Source organism: Pelecanus crispus, chromosome 1 (genome assembly GCF_030463565.1).
Source record: "Pelecanus crispus isolate bPelCri1 chromosome 1, bPelCri1.pri, whole genome shotgun sequence".
Classification (NCBI taxonomy): Eukaryota; Metazoa; Chordata; class Aves; order Pelecaniformes; family Pelecanidae; genus Pelecanus; species Pelecanus crispus.
In genome coordinates, this window is record NC_134643.1 from 95301019 (window position 1) to 95323736 (window position 22718).

At 48.1% G+C, this 22718-nt stretch overlaps 1 protein-coding gene across 2 annotated transcripts; it reads right to left on the reverse strand.

Moving 5' to 3' along the window:
- Nucleotides 1-840: 840 nt before the first annotated feature.
- Nucleotides 841-4133, reverse strand: LOC104037877 (galactosylgalactosylxylosylprotein 3-beta-glucuronosyltransferase 1). 2 transcript variants are annotated; one of them, XM_075717719.1, is made up of 4 exons: nucleotides 4022-4133; nucleotides 3055-3584; nucleotides 1433-1729; nucleotides 841-927 (listed from the first exon to the last, which is right to left on the reverse strand). In XM_075717719.1, exons 1-4 carry the CDS (start codon nucleotides 4131-4133, stop codon nucleotides 841-843), a joined length of 1026 nt encoding a protein of 341 aa, XP_075573834.1. The 2 variants fall into 2 exon arrangements, with proteins under 2 accessions (XP_075573834.1, XP_009490361.1); XM_009492086.1 differs by having other exon boundaries at nucleotides 3055-3593.
- Nucleotides 4134-22718: the final 18585 nt, after the last annotated feature.

The following is a 22718-nucleotide window of genomic DNA, read 5'->3' on the forward strand; positions in this document are numbered from 1 at the left end:
TCTGCCAAGGGCAGACATTGCGATCAGAGGGCATGGCAGCTGGCAGAGAAGGTCATAGCTCCTCTGAAACCTGTTCTTCATCAATCTCTACTTCTAAGAACATATCACTGATCTCTGATACATTCCTGCCCTCACCTGTGGTGGTTGCCATAATCCCTCCTCCAGCTGCTGAACCTGGCTCTGTGGACCACAAAAGCACTCCTAGCGCCTTCAGTATTTCTCCTCAGCAGCAGATGTATTCCTAGCTCTAGTAATGTTGGTACTCAAACTCTGTGAGAGTCTGTGTAGGTTGCTCTTTGCTGGTCCCTGTGTTGAGGTCATCTAAGTATCCCATCAACCTTTCCCTGCTGCATCCACACCACAGTTGTTCATGCAGGATAAAAGCTGAAGGTGGATGCACGGAGCACTGCAGAAGTGGCAGAGCTGCTGTGGAAAAGCTTATCTGCAGGAGTGTGATCTCTTTCCACACACTGTAGGACAACTCCCACAATGAAGAGAGTTTGGAGCTGGCAGAAATAGGGGAGCAAGGAATTTGGCTTGTCATTATTACTGAGTGAAGCCATAGGATTCTTCTACCACTTTTCTCTCTGTCTGTATGCAGGCAAAGCTTCCACATGGACTGCAAGGAGGCTTGAATGAGTATGAAATGCAGACCATAAGTGGGTAAAGATGAGGATCTACTTCTTGTGCAAAGGGTGGCATGGTAAGGGAGTTACTGGGACAATCATATATGCAGTCTTTGAGGAAATAATAGCATAAATAAGGAAACAGGTACAGATTATTTGCCTTGCCAAAACCAATAAAGACAAGGGTACTCACACCCTGGAGCTGGCTCTGTGCTTACACCTCTACTCTGGGGTCTGTAAATCCACGCTTGCCTTCATTAACCAGAGTGGGCCTCTCGGTTCTTGTGTGCCAGACCAACACCTAGAGGGAATCACAAAAGAGTTCAGGGGCTCCGGATGCCATGGAAATGCCGAGAGCAGCGCATCCATCGGGTGGGATCCTGAGCAACCTGGGGCTTGCAGCTATTTGAAGCATGTGATCCAAAGGGGTTGAACCTGGGAGAGACTTCACAAGCACATGAAACAGTGACAAAGAGAAGGCATCATTCTGGACCAAAACCACAGACTCAACCCTCGGCCAATCCTCCTGGATTTTGGAGAAGCAATCTGGGTGCGAATTGTACGGCTGAGGCTCTTTATTAACACAGTTAGAGTGCATAGCACTAACTGTTCCTCAGCGTGCTCTGAGCTTTGCATCTGTGAAGAATTTGGCAGGCTCTGCCCGTCCATCCCAGCACTGTTTGGTGCTGACGTGCACCAGCACAGGGCAGGCACAGTGGAAGGTGGAGGAGCATGGCAGGAGGCTACAAAAGCAGCCAGGACCCAGCAAGAAGAATGTATTTTTCAAGGTGTCTTGTCCTGCTCACCTTTGTACAGTTGGCTGCTTTGGGCTCCAGCCCATCCATGGTCACTAGATCCTTCAGCAGACTGGTTTCCTGGTAGCCTCCTTTAACTCCTTCCAGCTTGAAACTGGCCTGAGGCTTCTCCAAGATCAGCTTGATGCTGATAGCAAATCCAGCCATGTCAATAGCAAAGGGCCGGTTAGGGTCAAAGACGGTTTTCCAGCCTACCACCTTCCCTGCTGGGCTCACTTTTGGGGATTCATATCGCAGCCCCCCAACAAAAGCCACTGGCCAGACTGACACCCTCCTTGTGTAGCGCATCTGTGTACCAGAAAGAAACAGTGCTGTGAGAATTCAACCCCACAACGTTTGTCCCACCCCATTAGTATACCATCCTTTGCTTTCATTGGCACCTGTCCTCCCCTGTTGACTTTGCACACAATCACATAGCTCTAGGCAGCACAAGTTCTTGTTCACCTGTGCTACTGCTTGAAGACCTACAGCTTCCAAAGCCACAAGGCTGTTCTAGCATGTTCTCTGAACACCAAACTCACTGCTTTTTCATGCTTATGTTCAGTCCCTCAGAAGAAAGAAAACCTTTGGTTTTCTGATCTCATCTGAATTTCTATCATTTTTTGTAAAATTTTATCATTTTTGTAAATGCCGAACACAACTTCTTCCAGGCCTCTAGCTCCGTATTATCAACTCCACTCACTCCAACTTCGCCCTCATGCAAGTAATCTCCTTCCTTGACTGATGCATCTTTGTCCTCGTTTACTGTAAATTTCCCCCACCCTTGTTCTTCCATCCGTGTCTACTGCCTAAAAGAGTGGGGTTTTACTGAAATTGTCAGAAAGGACCTGGAAAGAAATAAGAAAGGATGAGCTTAACAGAGAAAATTATGAAAACTGGAAATGTGTTCTGATGCGTAACTCTGTATTTCAAGTGGTGTAGTACAGTTTGGCTTAAATTGGTGACAAGGGAGCTTGCTGAATAATCATTTTTGCAAGTTTACAATAGACTTGGCCTCTCACAAAAGCCAGGTTTCCAGCAGAAGTCTGGGCAAGCTTCTGTGATCCCAGGGGCACAGCCCTGTTGTGGTGGCTGGAACTCAGAGTACAGAAGGGCAGCCAAGGAGAAAAGGTGGATTAGAAAGTCAGTCAACTTTTCTAACATTCCCTACCCATCACACCCTTACAAGAGTGCAGATTTATGCTTTGCCAGAAGTTTGTCTTCAGTGCTTATTTAAATCAGGTCAGCTCTCCCTGAGGAGACGTATAAATTCTGGAGTATGTATCCTCTGGTCCCTGGCAAAAGGGGCTCTAGCTGGTGCACCGTTGTGCGAGTGGCTATTCACATCTGCAGCCTATACCATGGCAGCTGTTCTCCTTGCTCTTTCAGCCCTTTAGAGCATGGCTACTGTGTTTGCATAGCTATAGGTTTGCATCTGCCCTATACCCAGCTCCCACTGAGTGCAGAGTGGGAGAGGAGGGCTGTAGGCAACATGCCAGAGCCCTTGTCTCCCAGCTGATGCTAAAAGTCCACATGGTAGCCCTATCTTAGAGGTCTTTGCAAGTGCACATGGCCTTAAGAGGCTTTGCAGCTGCATCCTGCTTATCTGTCCCATGTAATTTTACAGCTCTTACCTCTTCAAAGAGCTCCAGGCTGTAGGTGTTATCATCATCGGCAAAATACACTACCCCTTCTGGTGGTGCAGTGTTGCTGAAGCTGTCCCTCAGCCAGTGCAGCCCCAGGTTCCTCTGTAGTGTCCCCCTTGGGGTGTGGGATGGGATCCAGGACAGCCCCAGCTTCAGACTCTTGGGTGTCTCCACATTGAGGTGAGTGAAGTTGAGCCCTGCCTTCTCCAGCAGGTTGGATACCAAGTTGGTCCTCCGGGGCGAGTCCTCCACCACTACCCAGTGCAGGTTCTGTACATGTAGGAAGGTGTTGGCAAGACGGGTCAGCTCAGCTTTTTGCACTGGCCGGGTGTAGGTAGGGGTGATAACAAAGATGGTTGGCAGGGTGTCTGACCATGGGGGAGGCCTGGAGTACACATAATTCTGGATGACTTTAGGCGTTGTCCCTGTGCTTTGTGGCTGCCGAATGCATGATGGGAGGCTTTCTTCTCTCAGTGCAGATGTACCATTGAGGAGAGCTTTAGAGGTCACGTTCTCATCTGTCTCTTCTGGTTCAAAAGGAAGGAAGGAAGGAAGGAAGGAAGGAAGGAAGGAAGAAGAAGAAGAAGAAGAAGAAGAAGAAGAAGAAGAAGAAGAAGAAGAAGAAGAAGAAGAAGAAGAAGAAGAAGAAGTAGAAGAAAGATGTTAGAGAACTAATCACTGCCGGGCTGCCTCCTCTCCAGGGAGTGCTGGGGACACATCTATCTGGAGTCAGTGCTCAGCACATCAGCATCCTCTCCTCAAAGCCAGCCTAAGGTGCATGTTTAACACACTCTTAAGAACAGTTTGTGTGCCTGCTGTAGGCAAACCCTGAGGGGGCCTTCAGGCAAGTTTGTCTTTGTTTAACCCACCCTGTGAGAGAGCATCTCCTACCAAGGGTTCATACCAGCAGTCATCGCAACCACCAGCACACTGACAGCAGAACTCTTGCACTTACTTCTCAGTAGGCTGAGGTAGCGGGTGGTTGGGTACTGGTGCCACAAGGTTAGGAGAAGAGCCCATGGCAAGGCGATCAGGAGCGTGGTAAGAAGGTTACGTCTCCTCAGCATACTGCAGAGAGCTTCCAATGCCCAGGCATCTCTCTACCCTTCGGAGCAGAGAAAAGAGTAAAGCCTCCAAAATAGCAGTCACCACAAACACTAGGACAGTAAGTCTAAAGGCCAAACTAAAAGACTGAGTTTGGCTTGCTTGTAGGGAGGCATGATAAATGTTGGGCCCTGATCCAGCAAAGCGTTTGTGTAAGTATAAGTTTACAAGGAACCCCATTAACATTGCAGGCCTGAACCATTAACCAGCTGCCCTGGCCAATTCCTGTGCCATTGAATAGAAGAAGCTTTTATCTATTTATGTTGCTGTAAAGAACCTCCTGCTGCCCCATGATGAACCCACTGTCCTTGACTTAGGGTTGTTCATGTTGCTGATTCTGAAGCCAGAGAGGACTATTACTTGCCCCTTCTCTGTGGCTGGTATTCATTCCTGAGCTTGTGGTGACCATTTAATTTGCTTCTTTTGTAGAATTTTTAAAACTGTGTGCAAGATTTGCGTTCCTGCATAGACAAGCGGACAAAACAGAATATGTCAGGGATCCTCAAGATAGCCAGTATCTCTTTCACTCCTGCAGTTTTAATTCATCCTCCTTATGCAGATGCATTGAGGCAATCAGTGATGCACACTATCACCTACTAAGTTTTCCATGAAAACCCTGCCTCAGACATTCCACAATGCTGGTGATACCTGCTGAAAGTTTAATTATCGCACATCCCTTTCTACTCCTGGCTTGCAGTGTTTGGCTACTGCAGCATTTAGTTTAAATCACAGACTTCAGAATACTTTAATTTCTTTCTTAGCATTTCTGTAATGTACATGATCATGAGATCTGAGGAATCACAACATTTGTTTTCAAAACTCCTCCTATAAGGTGAGAGGAACTAAAAGAAAATAAAGAGAAATAAAGGACAAAAGTATCAAGATTAATCAAGAACAAGGGGTGTCTTATTTACAGTGGTCTAAGCTACAGTAGTCCTGTACTTGATTTTTCACAACTGTTGAGCACCTTCAGCTCCCACTAGTTCATATGATTAATGAGCAGTCAGTCTGTCTGGAAATCAGATCCTTGGCTTCTCAAGGTAGCCATGCCTTCAACAAAGTATCCAAAATTAATGATCAGTTTGGAAAATACAGACTGAAGGACTTGGATGTCTACTGCAGACCATTTATTCAGGGACATAACTCAGCGCTGTGTATAGTCATGGTTTGATGAGATCCTAGTCCTGGCTCACCTGTTTGAAAGACCCTTAACAGCCTGTGTGCAGTAAGTCATATAAACATGAGATCCCAGAGATGACCTCTGGAAGTCCAACATCAAATGGGCTTGCCTAGTGCGTATGCTGCCTCCTGTATGGCTCTGGCACACTGTCTGGAACATTTTCCTCCAACTTCTAGCTTCTGCTTTGGTCCCTCTCTGGGTACAAAAACTCCCAATTATTACACACCAGCAACAAAAGCAGCGCTCCAGAAAGAGGGATCCACTTCTGCTGCTGCAGAACAGCAGCCCATGGAAACACTGAAGGGTACAGAGCAAAGTTACTTATTACCATCTGAGGACCTTCTGCTATCACTCTAAGCAGGTTGCTTGATGTTTGATAGCTGGATTTTATTCCACTCTCCCTCCCGGTAACATCTGTAATCTGTTTTCTCTGGGATCACCTTTCTGATGCCAAATACTTCTGGTGGACTTCCTCGCTACCACAGCGATGCTCACTAGGAGGCTAAAGGGAGCATAAAACTTTCATAAGTGGCTGCAGAGAGATTTCTGTTGGGAAACTACAGTCACAGGCCCTGGGAACTGGAGAGCTGCTGAATGGCACAGCCCCACCAGGCCCTCTTGCTCTCCTAGGCTGAAGGAAGTCTGAGGGAAGAGGGTGATGGCATCACACTGATACAAAGGATGGAAAGCAGGTTCAACTTGGTTGGCTTTAAATTCCTGCTCTGCCAGGGATTTCCTAGGTGTACTGAAGGTCATTATTCTAAAACCAAGGTCCTCAAAGGGACATAGGCACATTGAGTGCAAAGGAAACTCCTTTCCCAGGATCTGGGCCCAGCAGCTCCTCATCTGTCCAAAGGGGAAGAAGGATTGCCCTGCTTCAGCCTTAGAGAACCGTGTGAGAAGGAACACCACAACTGGTCCGAAAGGGCTCTGCTTTGCAGTGACAGCAGCCACATGGTACTGCTGGAAAGTATCAGGGGATGCTATTCTAAATTCATCCTCTGGGACCTTCTTGGGACCTGTCTTTAATTTTCTCCCTGACATTTTGCCTTGGTCTCCTGACAAAACAAGGATTATGTGATCGCAGGGCTCATCAGTGCTCTGCTGCCAATAACCATCAAACCCATTTCAGCCAAATCTGACAGAAGACTAGCATGTCTCAGCAAGTCTTCTGGCAGGCAAGTAGATGCTCACAAGCCCTATTAAGGAAATTGCTGCAACATGAGCTCATTCCTTGTTAGACACAAACAGTACCACACTGGAGCAATCCCTCTAGGGAACCTATCTCCACTGATCCCCAAACCAACTGTTTGTGCTAATAATCTCTAATGCTTCTTACCTCCTCACTCAGGGAACACTGTGGTGGCCGTTCCTCTGCTTTCAAGCTATGGAAAATGGACCAAGAAGTGGGCCAAGGAACCTGTGTGGCCAGGGGCACACAGGAGTGTTTTGGTGATGCCAGCAGGAACCTTGTGCAGCAAGCACGCTGGCTCTGCATAACTTCGTTGCTTTCTGATGGCTGGGTCCAGGGCAGGTACAAGAGTCTATTTCAAGCTTCAGTGCGGAAGGCGTAGGTGTTTGGTAAGCTACAGATCTAGGCTGGGCACGGGGCAGGATGGTGTTACCCACACCAGGGGCTGCTTTCCCTCCAGGAAATCCCTTCCTTTACCAGCGTAGCAGCACAGAGCAAAGCTTCCCATCACTCAGGGCCATGAGAACAGAGAGAGCCACCAAAGAAATCCAAGGAGGGCTCTGCACTGCTTCATAACAGCAGCAAACACCTAGGTCCACCCGGGCCCTGGCTCGGGGTCATGACAGCTCCTTTCTTCCTCTGGGGTGCTTGCAATTACAAATGTCCCTGCACTAGAGTCAGGCAGCCAATGGTTTTTCCCTTTAATAACAGCCCTTAATTATACAGGCACAGTTTCTGTGCAGCGGGCCTGCCACTGCTGCAAACTCAGGTTGCTTCTGGAGGGAAGGAGAGGAGGAGGCGGCAGTGGCAGCTGTGTTACCAAGAGAGCACAGAGGAGAGTGGATCAGAGGTAGAAGAGCTTTAACGAATTCTCTTTCTAGTTCTTTCTCCTCCTCCTCCTCACAGCCAGCCCTGTTCATGCTTCCTGAACACTGCAAACAAGCGGAGATGCTGTCTGTGTGTGCAACTCCCCTGGTGCTCCTTGCTCATTTATTTCTACATGCACCTTCTCTCTATTGCTTTTCCAAAGCATGCAATGCTGAAGAGTTAAACCCCGCATAAAGCACCAGGTCACTCGTGAACCTCACAGAGGATTTTGACTTCAGTGTCGTTTTCAGAAAATCTGTCTTGGAATAGTTTATTTTCTCTTTAAAACCTTACCTTCTCTCCCCCACTGCTGCCCCCTGCATTCATCATGCTTGTGCTCTTCTCTGTTCCTTCACATCTTTCACCTGCCTTTCCTCAGTCCTTAAGAGTCTCTCTTCTTCCCTGTTTCCAGGACTAGAGAAATCCCCTGGCCTACTCATAATTTTAACCTTCGTCTTCTCTCCTTCCCCACACAAAGGCCCTTTGCATTTTCTTATGTCAACCCTGCATGGAATATTTCCCACAAAGTGGTCCATTAAAGCATCAGCCCATCCTCCTGAAAACACAGCATCAAAACCCAGTCACATGTCAATGCCTCTGGGTAGCCTGCTGATGGCCCCAGTGGGGCTTACGGAGGTTTACTGCACATATTTTTACTTTTTGTAATTAAAAACAAAGGCCCCTAAGTGGCTCAGATTAATTGCATGCCTGGCTGGCAGGCATTACTGTGTGTATTCTTGGCACAACCAGCTACCTTCCTTCTCCCTTTAAACCCATTCAAGATAGATCCTATTAAATGAGATTCAAGAACAGAAGAAAATTTTGTGATCGTCTAAACCCATCCCCAGCGATCATCCCATAATTCCTGGGTTTAAGCTGTAGTGGGCAGAGACTGTCTCTTAATGTGCTTGTACAGTCCTGCACTAATCCCAATAGGAGCCTTTGGATGCGATTGCAATACAAATATTATTGATTGTATTCTCATGCTGGCTCTCCTCCTCCCTTGCTCTTTCCCCTCTCCTGCCTATTCCTTTTTCTCCTCCCTCTTCTTTTTTTCCTAGTGTCTCCTGCAGCCCTTGTTTGTGTTACACACCCTTAACAACATTAGCTGGATGTTTGATGGATGCCTTCAATATGCTGCCTGTAGCCTTCTTGAGCTGTTTTCCAATTACACATCCCTCTTCTTAATTTCATCCATCAATCTTCTGTTCTCCATTAAAAAATAAACAAACACACACACCGAGCACAAAGCCGAGTATGACAGGGACAAAATGTTTCTCATACTACTCTCGCTTTGCGCTGCTTTGTCAGACTTTCCAATGCCTGGGACACAACAGCATCCAGTCTCCATTTAAGCTCATGCGCTGATGCAGGGGGCATTAATCTGAAAGAATCTGGGAGAAGAGAATGAGAAAAGCACATGAGGGAAGAGCCCAGCCCCAGCTTGGATGCCCCAGACCAATGCTGAAGATCTGGCTGAGGCTCAGAGCATCACATGTGACCGATCCCTTCATCTGCTCTTGACTAATTACCAACACAGGGTACAATTTGCTACAGGCAGGGCAGCTCAGATGTTGGGAGAGGGATAAGGATTCCCAGGCTCGAGAACAACCCAGGCAGCCTCACTGTTCAGGTACAACGTTAGGAGGTCACATATGTGATTTTCTCCCTGAGTTGCAGAGTAGTTTGAAAGGACCTGTTGGGTGAATGGTAGAAAAAGGTGAAGGTTAGGGAGAAGCCCAGCTGACTGGGGTTTATAAGGCTGATGTGTGAGTTCAGGTACCTGTGATTTTCTGAGCCCTGTTGTCCAGGGTTGTCTGTCCAATTTACATCCTCTTTGATAACTCAGAAATGGTTAGGATCACACAGGCTTTGGTAGTTCTGTTCTGAAGTTTCAGTTCTGGCCTCCACTCGCCTGATTCAGGAAGAGAATCACACCTTTCAAAAAGTTTGCTCTGCAAGAAAGATGATTTTGCAGCCTCTGGTTCAGGGTAGCCAGCCTGTCTGAGCCAGGCTTACAAGACCCGGAATGCTGGACCAACTCCAGCCCTGAGACACAGACTCTAACGATCATTATCTTCCCAGAGGGAGAAATTTCACAGTTCAAACTATCCCCTGGGAACATCCTGCCACCCAGTGTAAAGTCTTTTCTAGGCAAAGCACCCAAACCAAACTAGTCTCAGCTAATGGACCCAAAAGCTTCGAGAAACACCCTCTAACCTTGGTTTGTACCACGTTTGCAAGCCTACCGTTCTGTGCATGGAGAGAGGCACAGAGGGGGGAGGAGAGAGGGGTGTGGGGAGAAGAGGAGGGCAGAACTGCAGCAGAGCTGCTGGCAGATGCAGATGACTCTTAATTTCATGCACCAAAACTGTCAGCAGGGTTTTTGGTTTGTTTTGCCTGCATTTTGCTGCCTCCCTCCATCAACCCCTAGCCACCTTGAGGAAGTCCATGCAGATTTCATGAGTTCCCTAACTCCCGGTGCGGGAGATGTGATGCTGAAGGCAGAGCAGGGAGCTTTCAATTATTGATGAGAGCGACCTCTCTTTAAACAAGGAATGCATAATTCATGGCAGCACCGGTATTTGTGGTGATCAGCAACGGCTCTGTCTCTGCTTTGCTGAAATCCACAGGAAGCTGCTGTCCCCTCTACCCCCATTCCCTTGGGCCCATCAGAGCCTTCAGCCGAAACTTCAATACTGTTTAAAATTGAGACATGCCAAGATGCTGCAGCGCTTCCACTCACCGGGCAGTCTCCTGCCTGTTAGAGATGTGCACAATAAAGTGGGAGGACGGATTCAAGGAACCACAGAAGTGGGTGGAATGGGTTATTGCTCTGGGATAAGCAGGGGTAATTACTGTGCAAACACAGCCAACAACAGGACATTTCTCAGCAGCAGGACTTCTCTGACCCTGAGACAGGTCTGCAGGAATGGTGTCGATGTAGGACAGAAAGGACAGGCTAGATCTAAAGGACAGTGCCTGAGGGTTCATGTCCAGCTGTATTTCTTGTGGGGGTAGGAAACAGATGGGGAAAAGGGAGATTTGGTTTTCTGCTCAATAAGTAGCAATTTCTTCCCTAAACTCTGCTGGAACTGTGTGGCTGAAAAGCACAGGAGAAAAAAAAAAAAGGAAGAGTATTTTTTTCTAGGAAGGGAAATTTTAACGATGGAACAGGGAAGGGAAAGGGTCTTTCCTAAACCCACAACTGGGATATTGACCTCCCAGTAGCACAGGCGATGCAGGCCACTGTGGTCCTGTCCAAAGGTGGAAGGGTGCTCTTCTGCTGGGGTTTTCAATCGTCCCTCTGCCTCTCCGGGCAAGTGATGCTTGCCATCTGAATGAGGTGAGCACTTCCCTACCGCTCGTGGGGACCAAGGGTGAGGCAAAATTAACTGAGCCCCCTGGAAAGACACAAACCAGAGACCTACAAATAATAAAACAATATGGGGAAGGACGGCCAGGTCCTTTCCCAGGGCAGGAAAAGCGGAGCTACCAGCAGCTGTGGGGTTTCAAGGCTTGGCCCCATCTATGTTCTGTCACTTGGTGTGCCGGCTCCTGCGGGGACAACTTCCCCGGGAAGTGAGTCACTCCCAGTGAAACAGCTGCCCTTCCCAAGCCCCCACGCTTCTTCCTCCGATGTAAAGAAAGGCTTCATCCTCTCCCTGCCAGCTCTGATCCCTTCACCATATGGGACTGCAGTTACTTCAGCCCAGAAACCACGCTCGTCCTTGGGGAATGCGCCGTGCACGCTCCACATCCCCATCCCTCCACCACCCATGCAAACCCAAGTCAAACATCTTCCTCCAACTTCATCCATAAACAGCTCGGCACGGCGCCTTTTCTCGAGAGCATCCTTATCCCAGATGTGTGGCTCGTGTCTGAGGAGCACAGAGTTGGGGAGGGTGTTGCCTTATATAGCGCTTTGTTCCCAAGTTAAAAAAAAAAAAAAAGCAAAAAAAACCCAACAGAAAACAATAAAGAAACATTGATGAAGCTAATTAAATCTGCTGGTTAGGTCCGGCGGGAGCCAAAACTTTTGAGACAACGTGTGGCTCCGCCTGCTGTCCCCAGGTAGATCAAGGGTATCCAGGCGCTATGTGGGCTATCAGCAGGAACGAAGATAACCTAGTTCGGATATAGACTAGACCTTGAACTTGGCTGCAAAGCCCAGCTATGCAGGGAGCCTTCCAGAGCCTGCAAAAGGAGGTCTAAACCAGGTTATTTTTAATCAGGCGGACCCAAACGTCTTTCATGATTGACCCATGCGACCTGTCACCGACTTCCCCTCCCCCTGAGCTCTGGCGAGGGTGGGCTGTGACTCAGAGGGACACAGCCCTCCACCCCATCCCAATTTCCCTGTGCTGCAGAGCTGTAATCCAGGGGTGCCAGAAATACCTGCAGAAAGATTGGCAGCTCAGGCCCAAACAGAAGCAGGAGGTACCAGATGTCTCCTGAGAAAGCCAGCTCTCTCCTGAGAGACCTCTCCGCTTGGAGTTATCCTCTCTTGAAAGGAAAGTCGGGGGCTTATTCAATCATTAACCTCTCTCCCCTGCTGCTGAGCTCTGGCAGAACCAAGGTCCTTTTTAGGCGCTGATGACTATTACAGAATAATCATTCCAAATGTATCAGCATGAATCGGCCCAATATCTGCATTATCCAAAAAAAAAAAAAGCTTTCTTTTTTCCGAGGAGGCAAAATAATTCTAAGGAAGCAAAAACAATACTGGATTGTTCCAAAGGATCTGTACATTTCATCCAGAGCTTTCCCTACTGAGCTAACAGCTGATGCCTGTTCAGCAGGAGTGGAAGCTGTCATTTTACAGATTTCTTACAAAAGCAGAAAGGAAAAACCCATAGTATTTGCTTCCAGAACCTTTTCAAAGACGGTGAGGAATTACTTTTTCAAAGAAAAAGGCATTAGGCATTATTTGGTGGATAACTACATTTCACAGGTGCTTGTTTGGGGGGAAAAAAAAATATCACATTGATCACAAGCTCCTTGTAAAGATATGGGGCCCAAAGGCCAATGCTGCTCCTCTGGTAGCAGCCAGGATGCAGAGACAGGCTTTGATCTTAGCTGTGTGTCAATATGACATCAAATGCAGACCTCCAGAGGAACATACTACCACTAATGCACACTCTTGATTGATTTAGACAGCTTGTTTTCCTCCTACTTTGAAAGGCAATGTCGAAATGCTCTTCCCTGCTGGACTTCCTGGTTACTCCTAGTGAGGGCAAAAGAAATGGAAGGAGAAGCTGCTCTGGATGAAATCACACTGCAAATGAGTGGAACAGCAATTACACCATTTAAAACACAGACACAGCTAAAGATGTCTACTGTCTTCCCAAAACCTGTGGAAATACTGACATTTTAATGGTTACACATGTGTGCTGTCACCCTGAAGAATCAGAGTCCAGAGCCCTTATTGCCCAGAAAAAACTGTGGGCAGAGGATGCGTGCCGTGTATGGGCAACAATCCCCTGGGGTTTTTATTTGGAAATGCTGGCTGAATTATGTGATCAATAAAAGCATCAGGCAAACAGCAAATCTGGCCAGAATGTTTTCGTGGGTGGCTGCTCCATAGATTGACACAGAACGGACACTGGCCAGCACTGATGAGTTGCCACCACATCATGTAGGCATTGGTTAAGTGAGAAGTGGAAAGAGGAGAAACACCACTTTGGTCTCCTTGATGGACATTTTTGCTGTTGCAGCTCTCTGAGCTGTGTGAAATATGCTTGCTCCATAACTAGCTGAGATGGTCCAAAATGCTAATTCTGATTTCTTCCTCTGAATAAATCATCAGCACTCATTAGATTTGCCACTTGCTGTGCGGCATCCAAGTGTCGTGCAGACACTTTTAAAAACAAATGTAGAATGGAGAAATAAAGTGGCACCTAGAGAATTGTCTTTTGCAATAGATATACGTTATGGTCCACTGCTTGATTTGTACCTTAAATGCCACAGCTGATCTGTATAGCTTGGGCTCAATTAAAAGAAACACCAGAATGAAAATTAGAGACTCAGAAGACTACAGTGTTTATTCTCCTGCCCTCTGCATGTGAAATGAAAAGGGAGGAAGGGAGTGAAGTAAAGAAGGGGCAGGAAGGTGGTGGCCAGCGTCCTGCTGAGGCTGTCCTACTGTCCTTTCCTGTCCTAACAGGGAAGCTGTTGACTCCGGACCACAGGCAGGCCACATCCAAATTAAGTGCCAGGCCATCTGAGATCAAGAGACCCATATGTGATTCCCACCTTCTCGGAATGCCAGGGGAGCAGTCAGTGCAATAGTCAAAATATCTAATGTGGGCACTGGCAGCAGCTGCCAGAAGATAACCCTACATCATGATAGAAAGAAGTTTTTCTTTATAGAAAAAGTGTGCAGTGGACACATTTGGGCAAATTGATGGAGCTGAGGAGTAGCAAAAGCCAAATGCCGCTTTCTGACAACAATCCAGTCCTACCAGAAAGAAAAGGTATAGGTTTTGGTTTCTGGTTTTTTCCAGGTCTTGTACTGTTAAAATGGAAGAGGCTTGTCTGTTGGGAAGGCAAGGAAGGCTGCGAGGGAATTGAGGGCAGACGAGCTCATAGCACGAGAAACAAACTCTGCTCTCTCTCTTAGAGTGCATAGGGCTTGCTCTCTGCTGCGCTCCTTAATTGCACATGATAGTAACCTGGGCTGACAGTGGTCTTTGAACATGGTGTCTATAAACCTCTTGGGAGGGAGGTCAGACCATGCTGTATTGTACTCATGGGCTTAACTGTGAATTTGTGTGCTTCTGGCTGCACAAGACCTGGATGCAGTAAGGGGTTGATGCTACCCTCTAGGCTGGAAAGTTGTCTGCTCTGTCTGTCCCTTGAGCTTGGAGTGCGATCTTTGCACAAATACCAGCAAGAAAATACTGGGAGATACCTCTCCCCAGCTCTTACATCTCTGCACTCAGGGCTGCTGGGAAGTGCTGTCCTTCCTACCCCTCCTTTCCATGTCCATGGGTTGTGAATCGGCCTTGGGCAGAATAACAGATGAACAGATACTTGTGGTTGGAGGGGAGAGACGAACTAGGCTTTTTTTGAACCCTTCTCTGCACTTTGAGAGCCGTTTGAGCTCACCTCAAAGGCAGGTCAGGTTAGCCTGAAACATCAGGGCAGACAGAGCAGTCTCTTGTTGAGACAAGAAACGGGCTGCTGCTGTAAGTCTTAGAGGTGGATCTGAATCTCTCCTGATTCTGGGGGTGAATCTGGCTCTCTCCTTGTGTTGCGGGGAGGAAAGCACCCTCTGATTATCGAAAAGCTTTCTGAGCACTGGGTCAGTGTATAGTCTCCCCACAGACAGTGATGCTGGTAAAAGTGGCAGCTGCAGAACTACAAACTGTATCTCTAGAAACTCAAGAATGCCTTAAAACATGGGTCTGATTTGTTCTTGCTGGAGAATAATCTCCTGTCCCTGGAGCACACTTCTGGTTGCTTTTCACAGTCTTTGTCCTTAACCAGATTCTGTACATTATGAGACTGGTGAACAGTCTTTTCTCTCTTTCTGCAGTAAAGACTCCTTCTTCAACTTAGTAACTCTCTCCCAGCAGAGGGATGCTGGGTGTTACCCAAACTGGGCTAACCTTAGGACAATGTTACTAAGGTTGCTCCCACCCACTTCCTCCCCAAACTCCTGCAAGCGTGCACACACCCTACATGATTCTATGACTCTATGGTCTCTGGCTGGTGCCTGGCATGCCGGTCTTCTGTCAATGGTTGTCTTGTAAGTCAGGACCCATGTTGGGGTTAGGAGAGAAATATCTAGTATCAGATTTTATCTGTCTGGTAACCGCAATGCAGAAGGGAGTACAAAAGAGCAGAAATCATGCCTAGTGACTATTTTGCACCAGCATTTAACAGCTACAGGACTTGGTTTGACTTCCAGGGAGCTACAATCCAAGCGTGGCTTGGCTTGCTGAACAAAACTTGCTGATGGCAGCTTATCTACTGCTGAATGGGAGTAGATGTTATAAGGAGAGCCACGGGGGTCCTCTGCAGCACCTCCAGAAGAGGCTAGTAGGTGGGATGAAGTGCAGAGTTTGTCTAGCAGGCTAACGTTGTGACTGAGAGCACAAGTGGGGAGACTGGTCATGGTACATGAACAGTTCTCAAGAGGCTGACAAGAGACGGGTTCACCATGCACGAAGGCTCTTGAAGGTGGTAGGAGCAATTTTTAATTATCCTTTCCCAAAGAATCCTTTGAGGTAAACTCTATTCACCCACAAAAGTCTTCTTAGCATAGAGGTCAGCAGTGATGATTATTAGATCTTAGGGAAATGCTTAGCAGTGTCCTGTGCCTTCCTGTGTAATGGAGCTGCTGATGCATATGGAGTAATAAGAGATTTGTTGTGTTTTGCTCAGTGCTCCAAGGGTCCTGTTCTAACATGGAAATTAGAAACATCACTTCTACTGTAAAGAGAGCTCCTGTTATCATTTGATAACATACTGCTGAGTGCTGTAGGTTTGAGGGAAAGAGGAAACAGCATGAGAATTGCTAACCAGAACGGGAAACACACTGGGATTACTGGAGGAGCTATGGAGAAGGCTATGGGCTGCTACAGTGCAAGAGGTGTTAGTATCCCACAGAGGGGAAATATTGTGAATGAAGGCAGTGTAGAGGGCTGGATTGGAGAGGACACCTGAAATACCTAGTTGTTGACAAAACAGAGGCTGCAAGAGGTTGATGGAAGTAGGATGGAGGAGGCAGTTCCAAGGGAAAAAAAAAATGGGGTGGGGGAGAAATGCTGGTCAGGCTGAGATCTGCCACTTGATAGCACTTGCCAAAATGCAAACAATTTCTCCTTTCTAAAGATCTGCCAGGGGACACCTCAGCTACCTGGGAGTTAGTGGTTAACGCCCCTGCCTCCCTTCCTATTGCTCCACAGAGATGAGGAGCTGGCATGCATGTCTGAGGGAGAAAATAAACTTGCTGTGGACCTTGGAGCAGCAGGATTTGCCAGCTTGCCTCTGACTGCGCTGCCCAGCCCTGAGATCCAGCTCAGCCGGGCTTGCGTTTGACTTCAGCAGATGCTGCCTGTGGGCTTTGTAGAGGTGCACAGGGATAATCAGGATTTGGTTTCTGTTTGCTGGCTAATTTGAGCCCCTGCTGTGAGATTTGGATGTTTCTGAGGATTCTATATTAGCTTTAATGATTAAAAAATTATTTCAATGCTTAGTGAAAAAGATGCATGATCTATCACCGAAGCCGCTTAGCAACAGGACTCATTAAGACAGGTATTAGTACAGAAAGATACCCTTGCCCCAGCGTCCTCTTGGAATGACTACCCACTCATCTAAGCAAGATAAAGGTCTTTGCTGGCCTCCTCTGAGGCCAGAGGATAAAGCACTCAACTGTGAAACAAGATTTCTTGGTTCTTTTTCTGGCTTCAACTATGCGTAAGTATGTGGATCTGGGCAAATCATTTCACCTGCTTCAGGGCCTCAGTTCCCCCACAGGTAAGATAAGTACAACAATGTATAAGCACTCTGGGGAAATGACTTTCAAGTGCCTAAGCTCATTAGAGAAAAAACAACCCTTGCGGTGAATAAAAAGTGTCTCAGCCCACGGTTCGCATTGCCCTCCTGAAGCCTGACATACAGTTAGCTAATTATAGGTGAGAAAAAAGATTTTCTTCTAGCCCCTTACCACCTGATGGTAGCCAAGTAGAGCTGTTAAAAACTTGTTATTTGGCTCAAAGAATTAATTCTAGCCAAAGCCTGGCAAAGTATTTCTGGGCATCCTTCAAGGAGAAAGAGGGCCCACCAGTTCTGGGGCAAGATCTAATTTTGCTCACAGGAACACTGTTAAATACCATGTCTGAGAGGAGAAAAGTAATACTTGGTGTTTTTTTATCCCCGGAGTCATTCATTGAACCACTCAGGCAGCACCATTCTCCTTATGAGGAGAAACTGAGGCAGGGAAGAGGTAGCAGGTATAAAAGGAGATATTTTGGTCCACAGTATAAAAGCTGAGGCACTCCTGGCTCTTGGGCTTGCACAAGGCATGTTGAACTTCATACTTGAATGCAGAAGCCTTGGGTGGATCTTAGTGTGGTGTGCGGGTAAGGAAAGTGCAGGCAAAAGGAAGGTGAGGGAAGAAAAATTGGTGTAGGTGAGATATTAAGGTGTGACTGAAACTGGTTCCTGAGGGAAGGAGAGGGAACAGGAGAAGAGCTGAGGTTAATGGGGATGAGAGAGTGGGAGAAAGAAGAGGAGGAATGAACAAGGGCAAGGAAGCAGGACACCAAGTGGGACAGCAAGCAGGAGGCACAGTCAAAGCATCTGAGCTCTCTCAAGAGATTGCCTATTTTGCTTCTGCCTTTTTTTTTTTTTTATGATCTTGCCTTAAAATTGCAGGAATGTGGCAGCACAGCACTGGCGCTCTGATTTATTAATTCCATCCCGTCCCACCAGCCCATAAAACAAAAGCATCTGTGTTTGCTCAAGAGAAGCACATGAAGGGCCTCATTCACGTCAGAGGTGGAGAGGGAAGCTGGCAGATACAGGAAAGTCATCGATGCCTCCTTTCCTTTTCACCTTTGTGTGGATCTGGGCTGGGGGAAGGGCTGCAGAAGGGAAGAATCCTGAGGATGGGGTATCAGGAGGGAGAAAGCTACGATCACCCTGATGGTCCATGTGGGAGAAAGCGGAGGGGAGGGGGGACCCAACGAATGCACTAGGCTGGACCACCTCCAGTGAGGAAGGCACCCCAGCACTGCAGAGAGGACAGAATCCCTTGCTGCCACCCAGGGTCACCCAGCACTGGCCTCTGAGGTGGCACTTTGCGCAGTTTTCCCTGATGAATGGCACTCCTATCGCCGCGGTCACAGCCAGGGCTTTCAGGGAGCCCAGCACTGTTGCCTGACCCGTAGCTATGGACATAACCATAATAAGAAATTCAATCTGCTAGTTGTAGGAGAAATATACTCTTACAGCTGTTTTTTAGCATGCTTTCAGAATGGGGAAGGCTCAGGGTGAGATGAATGCTAACTATCCTACTCTAAGGACTGGGGCATGGAGGGGCAGAGTAACCAGCAACCTCTACTCCTGCCAGGCAAGGATCAACTGTGCTGTTTCTAGCAAGGAGTACCAAGAGATTTCTGTCAGACACAGAGGACCTTGCTAAAACTGCATCTCTACCCCTGCCCTTAGAGACAGTGTCTTCAGGAGCCAGGCTGCCCTGCAACACTGCACAGGGAGCATCACCTCAGGGGAAGCAGGGTCTGCAAGCTACTGCTCTGTGCCTGGTCCTTGGCTTTCCCTCCAAGTTCTCCCACACAGGGACTGCCTAGGAGCAATCCTGCTTTGCTAGCAAAACGCAGTTCCCACGTGCCCTGTATGCCCACACACAAACCCACCGTAAACTTACAGAATGAGACAACATTGCTGCTCTAAAATCCTTTATCCAGAGCTGAGATTGCCTGACTGCTAACCCTGTTCAGCTCCAAGTAATCCCTGCACTTTGCTTGGCTAACGGCTGGCTGTACTGGGAATAAATGCCCTTGCTCTCATTGCCAAGGGGTAACATCCAAAGAATAGGACAATACCATTTTCTTTTATAATGCAGCATTATTCATAAACCAGCACCACACAAAGTTGCCAGGATGCTGGCAGTCTATTAAAATCAACAGCACAGGCAGGGGAAGCGTCAGCGTAAGCACCACTGGACCAGCTCAAATCTCATCAGAACTTAACCTGAACCCGCTCCAGCTGACAAAAATCAAACCTATGAGAGCTAAGTGTCAGCACACAGGCTGGAAAACACATATTTTTTGCTTCTGCATGGAAATGAAAATATGCCCCAGTGATCTTCACTAGAGCATGTCTGTCTCCTTTTGTCCTTTGTCTCTTACATTGATCAATATTGTGGGTTTCGGAAGGTACAAGAAATCCTATGCCAGACAATTGTGAGAGGTTGAAGTCTGAAGATTTAGATCTATTTCAAATGGACTGTCCTGTTCAGTGATGAACGATCTACTATCCATCAAAATGTCTCCTCTTTTTCTGAATCCTACTCTCAGCACCAGCAGCATCTTGTAGCAGAGAGTTCCATAAGCCACTACGCACAGCACAGGCAAATACTTATTTTTATCATCAAATTGGTACCTTTCACCTTTTGCTGAATGCAGTCCAGTTCCTCTACTAAGAAAAGTGATGTAGAGAAGCATTCATTCTCCCTGTTCTATGTTGCTGATTGCTTTGTTTTTCACCCCAGTGTCCCTCTTCATTTGTCTCCCTGAGCTAACTAGCCCCATCGTAATGAATCTCTGTATGTGCATCAGGCATTAGTGGGATTACCTGCTTAGAGGAGGGATAAATGGCAAGTGAAATCTAAAGGTCCCCGTGCCGGAGCTGCGGATCCCAGCTCTGTGTCACAGCCCTGGGAAGTGGTGTCTCCTGGGGAAACTTGGCTCACATTTTATAAATTTGAGGAATTTGCAGAGTGCAATGCTTTTACCTCAGGGAGAAGGATCTCAGACAGCCCCCCACACTGTGTGGTGGAGGAAGCCAACAAGGCAGTTGATTGAACACTTGGGAACATTGGCAAAGTAGATAAATTTGAGCTCTTAAAGGAAGACCTTTGGGAGCGCTAATGTCACATGAGAGTGAACTAGCAGAGACTTCAAGCTCTTAATTATGAGCCTGCATGGCTTAAAACAGCATGAAAGGATAAAGGACCAAGTTTTTATAAATGTGCTGACCATGGGACGGGATGCAGTTTGGAGGCATACGCCAGCCTGGAGGAATCGGCGGGTCTGAGCAGTGTCCCTTTCGAAGAGCAGGCTTTAGGCAGTCATGCCTGCGCCCAAGAGGAAGGTGATGATAGCCACAGGTCTCATCTGTGCACTGCATTTATTAGTCTCTTACGGTACTGGTAGGTTTTAAATCGCAGTCTTGTTAGGCTGCCTGCTTCCCAGCAAGTGCTTCTCAGAGACGCAGGGGCCTTGCCTGGGAGACAGACGATCTGGGGCTGTCTCAGCTCTGACGCTATCAGCTGCAGTGTCTCCCTTGTAAAGTGGGGGTAGTCATCCTGACAAACAGCTCTGTATGTGGGCAGGGAGTGCTCTTAATCACGTATGCGGAGTACTTCGAGATCTCGGGATGGGAAGCGGCACAGAGGAGCATAATGCTTATTATTAGACAGAAGGGCCAGGAGCAGAAAGGGCAGAGTGATTCTAGACCTCTCCAGGGCCCTGCAGGTGTGTGGGACCCGGCTTCCAGTCTGGCTTATTACCACCTTTTTAGGCTTCTCTTTTATTAGGAACAATTAAATACAAGGAGGAAGGGGACAGATATAATCTTTTCTGTGTACATCCTGCAGAATAATTGTAGAGCTTTCCCAGAGCAATTTTACATGCTCAGTAAAGGGCATCTCTGGAGCCTATCAAATATCTCATCCCTCATAGGCATACATATGAAGGCTTGCAGCATACGTCAGGAGATCTCTTTATTGCTCCCAAATATTTGGAATAGAAAAGATAACTGAGTGTGCTGAAGAGGAGTAAGAAGAGGCCTTGGAAGAAGCTCTGGGAGGTGTATGGGGTTGTGGGGTAGCTCCTAACGGCTGGGACAGCCTCCTGACGCATCAGTGGGAAGCCGGAGGTGACTGTGCCTGTAGCACCAGCACCCAGGGGAGAAGGGCAGCGGGGGCTAGAGCTACGAAGGCACTGAGAAAGAGGGGGGTGTGCAGGGCAGTGCCACCACTGGCAGGTGATTACTGTGGTTAAGAGGGGAGGAAAGCCATCCGAGGGTACGGATGGAGTGAATCCACTCCAGGATCTCGCCAGCAAGCTGCCTGCTAGGTACAACTTTGCTCTCGGACACTAAGGACATCTCCTGGCCTGCCGCTGAAGCAGAGGGAAGTTCCCTGCCAGAAAGCACCTCTACCGATGCTTCACAGGCAAGAAGAAAGGATGCTGGGTACACAGGAGACACAGCCTTGAGCTGTCCAGTACCACCTCAGACACTCTCCAAGGAAGATGCCACTAAACGGCACAAGCGCTAGTCACAAAGATGTTCCCAAACCATGGAAACAATGTGAATTTAAGGGCTGTACATTGTAGAAGTCTATTCTTTCTTGCATACATTTAGCTGCTCTGTAGCTCTGTACAGCTCCCTAGGCAACAGTCTTCCCAAATGACAGCGTAACAAAGCCCAAAGGTGCGGGAGCCTCGCTCTTTAACAATCCTTGCCACAGGAACCAGTGTCCTCAGCCCAACTGCTTTACTTGGTGTCTCGCAAGTCAGGCTGAGGCCCTCCACTGTAAAGGTGGCTGCGTCTCAGCGGTGCTCTGTGTCAGCCAGTTGAATTGCTTCGGGATTGCAAGGTTGCCTAAATGGTTTATCAATTATTGTAATTATTACTACTACACTGAAAATGTCAAAGAAGCCAAGAGCTTTAATTTGATCTCATCCGATTCCTGAAATACCCAATACTACATGTTAGCCTCTCAGCGCATCTACCTCTGTTACGTTAACTGCCCTGTGGAGCCTTGATTCAGTGCAGACTGAAGTGCCCTGAAAGCGATACTGAAGTCACTCCCGGGAGGGAGGGGGGGGGGGGGGAAATCACAGCCACCGGGCTCCTGGCCTCACACCGGGCCAGCACAGCGCGCGCTTGGCCGCCGGCACTCACGTACGGTCTGTGTCCCAGGCGTGCCCGCTAACAGCTTCCAGGAAACCATGGAGCAGGCACCGACCGAAAGCAATCCCGGCCCCCACATCCTGCTTCAAGGCACGGAGAGAAGGGGATTGGCGGCACACGTGGCTGCAGACAGATGTGACACAGGCTGCCACATGCAGCTCTGCCAGTGCCCCGCTCCTGCCCTGTAACCCTCTCTGTTACCTGAGACTGATCTCCCCATAATCTCCTACCAAGGTATCTCATTTAGGAGTAATGATGGCCTGCCTTCTGCAAGGATCCCGTCCTGCTGTCTCTCTGCACCCATCTCCCAACTTGCTATGTGGCCCTCATTCCTAGCCCTGCCTGAGGCTCTCCTGCAGGGACAGACAGCTGTTTGGTGGTCCTGGGATACAAGGCATGAACCTCACCATCTATTTCTGCCTTTTGCACCAGATGAGATTTGAGCCTGAGCAGAAGTGGGGGATGAGACTGGCACGTGAAGCCGCTGTACCCTGCTATGCTCTCTACATACGTGCTTTGCACAACGAGGCCTCTTCTGGGTCCAGGAAAGGAGCTGAAAGCACCTGCAGAGGCTGCGTCGTTCACGCTCCCCCACTCGCTCGCTGAGCTGTGCGGGCTTCAAGTTGCCGGATGGGT